This window comes from Odontesthes bonariensis, chromosome 23 (assembly GCF_027942865.1).
Source record: "Odontesthes bonariensis isolate fOdoBon6 chromosome 23, fOdoBon6.hap1, whole genome shotgun sequence".
In the NCBI taxonomy this organism is placed as follows: domain Eukaryota; kingdom Metazoa; phylum Chordata; class Actinopteri; order Atheriniformes; family Atherinopsidae; genus Odontesthes; species Odontesthes bonariensis.
The window spans coordinates 529,344-531,843 of record NC_134528.1 but is presented as its reverse complement, the minus strand read 5'-3'; the positions used below and the strand labels follow the sequence as shown (position 1 = coordinate 531,843).

The 2,500-nt window shown below is 45.6% G+C and overlaps 1 protein-coding gene across 1 annotated transcript in view; it reads right to left on the bottom strand.

The window, feature by feature from the left end:
• The window catches only part of noc3l (NOC3-like DNA replication regulator), a 20,856-nt gene that overhangs the window by 9,152 nt on the left and 9,204 nt on the right, over positions 1-2,500 (bottom strand). Inside the window, exons 9-13 of the mRNA XM_075458364.1 lie at positions 2,419-2,500; positions 2,209-2,337; positions 1,735-1,866; positions 904-984; positions 710-810 (exon numbers count right to left, since the gene is read on the bottom strand). The exon at positions 2,419-2,500 is cut by the window's right edge and continues 94 nt beyond it. Of these exons, the coding sequence (XP_075314479.1) occupies positions 710-810; positions 904-984; positions 1,735-1,866; positions 2,209-2,337; positions 2,419-2,500 (525 nt within the window). The remainder of the gene's footprint in view (positions 1-709; positions 811-903; positions 985-1,734; positions 1,867-2,208; positions 2,338-2,418) is intronic.

The following is a 2,500-nucleotide window of genomic DNA, read 5'->3' as shown; positions in this document are numbered from 1 at the left end:
CGAACACAGCCTTTGTTTGTTTCCAAGTGAACGAGAAATACTGGTCCTCACTTTGTGAGTCGGTCCTTACTCAGCATTAAGTGCGAGAATGTGTGTGTGTGTGTTTCTGTATGTGTTTCTGTGTGTGCGTGTGTATGTGTGTGTGTATGTGTGTGTGTGTTTCTGTATGTGTTTCTGTGTGTGCGTGTGTATGTGTGTGTGTATGTGTGTGTGTGTTTCTGTATGTGTGTGTGTGTGTGTGTGTTTCTGTATGTGTTTCTGTGTGTGCGTGTGTATGTGTGTGTGTATGTGTGTGTGTGTTTCTGTATGTGTGTGTGTGTGTGTGTGTTTCTGTATGTGTTTCTGTGTGTGTGTGTGTGTGTGTGTGTTTCTGTATGTGTTTCTGTGTGTGCGTGTGTATGTGTGTGTGTATGTGTGTGTGTGTTTCTGTATGTGTTTCTGTGTGTGCGTGTGTATGTGTGTGTGTATGTGTGTGTGTGTTTCTGTATGTGTGTGTGTGTGTGTGTGTTTCTGTATGTGTTTCTGTGTGTGTGTGTGTGTGTGTGTGTTTCTGTATGTGTGTGTGTGTGTGTGTGTTTCTGTATGTGTTTCTGTATGTGTGTGTGTGTGTGTGTGTTTCTGTATGTGTTTCTGTGTGTGCGTGTGTATGTGTTTCTGTATGTGTGCGTGTGTGCGTGTGTGCGTGTGTGTGTGCGTGTGTGGGTCGTACTTGGCCAGCCCCTCCAGAACCGCAGGAAGCAGAACTGATTTCTGAGCTTTCTTTAGAATCCTGAAGTAGACGAGGAAGACGATGTTGAGGGTCTCTGTGTGCTGAGGAGGAAGAAGAAGAAGAGGAAGAAGAAGAGTTTTGCTTCCTGACTCCCATCTTTCCAGTTAATTCCAGTTCCTGAGCTTTATTCTCACCAGTTTGGTCTTCTTGTCTTTGCTCTCTGAAGCTTCGGCCTCCAGCAGTTCCTTCTCCAGCACTTCCTCCGCCTTCTTCCACTGCGAACACACACATGCACACAGAAACATATCATGTAAGCATCATGTAAGCATCATGTAAGCATCATGTTAACATGTTAGCATCATGTAAGCATCATGTTAACATCATGTTAGCATGTTAGCATCATGTTAGCATCATATAAGCATCATGTTAACATGTTAGCATCATGTTAGAATCATGTTAACATCATGTTAGCATGTTAGAATCATGTTAACATCATGTTAACATCATGTTAGCATCATGTAAGCATCATGTTAACATGTTAGCATCATGTAAGCATCATGTAAGCATCATGTAAGCATCATGTTAGCATCATGTTAGCATCATGTTAACATCATGTTAACATCATGTTAGCATGTTAGAATCATGTTAGCATCATGTAAGCATCATGTTAACATGTTAGCATCATGTTAGAATCATGTTAACATCATGTTAGCATGTTAGAATCATGTTAACATCATGTTAGCATCATGTTAGCATCATGTTAGCATGTTAGAATCATGTTAACATTAATGAATCAACTCCCTCAGAGGCAGAGGAGGAGTGGCAGCTATCTTCAGATCAGGGTTACTAATCAGTCCCAGACCCAAGATTAGTTTGAGCTCTTTTGAATCTGTGATTCTCAGTTTTTCCCAAAGTGGAAATCACAGAAACCTCTTGTGTTTGTTGTTGTGTATGCGCTAGACTTTAATGTTTGGCGCTTTATAAATAAAAATGAATTGAATGGATGTTCAGAAACGCTGCTTTACCTTCCTCTGCATCCTGGACAGGTTCTTCTTCTTCTCTTTGTGTGTCATGAACTTCTTCTTTGGTGCCGTGGACTCCAGATCCTTCTTCAGCTCCACCTCCTTTATCCTCAGACTGAGCAGAGTTCTCAGCACCTGAGGCACAGGAAGGTCAGAGGTCAGAAGCACAGGAAGGTCAGAGGTCAGAGGCACAGGAAGGTCAGAGGTCAGAAGCTTTCAGAAGGACAGGTCCAGCACAGGAAGGTCAGAGGTCAGAGGCACAGGAAGGTCAGAGATCAGAGGCACAGGAATGTCAGAGGTCAGAGGCACAAGAAGGTCAGAGGTCAGAGGCACAGGAAGGTCAGAGGTCAGAAGCACAGGAAGGTCAGAGGCACAGGAAGGTCAGAGGCACAGGAAGGTCAGAGGTCAGAGGCACAGGAAGGTCAGAGGTCCAGAATCCTGGGACACCACCAGGTTCAGGAGAGTCCGGGTCCTCACCTCAGGTCTGACGCTGTAGTTCAGGCTCTTCACCAGGCCGGAGATGACCCGCACGGTGGCCAGAGAGGCTCCGCCCACTTTGTCCAGCTGGAAGAGCTTCCTGAACGCATCACAGCACATGTCCGACACCTGAAAGAGACACTGAACGCGTCACATACCTAACAAGTGTAACTGACCCCTGTAGCGGACGCCTGAACGCTGCACGCTCACCTTCCTGCTGGCGTCGTTCATCAGCGGCGCCAGGATGACGATGATGTTGTTGTGGAAGTTGAAGTGCGACGTGGCGAGCAGC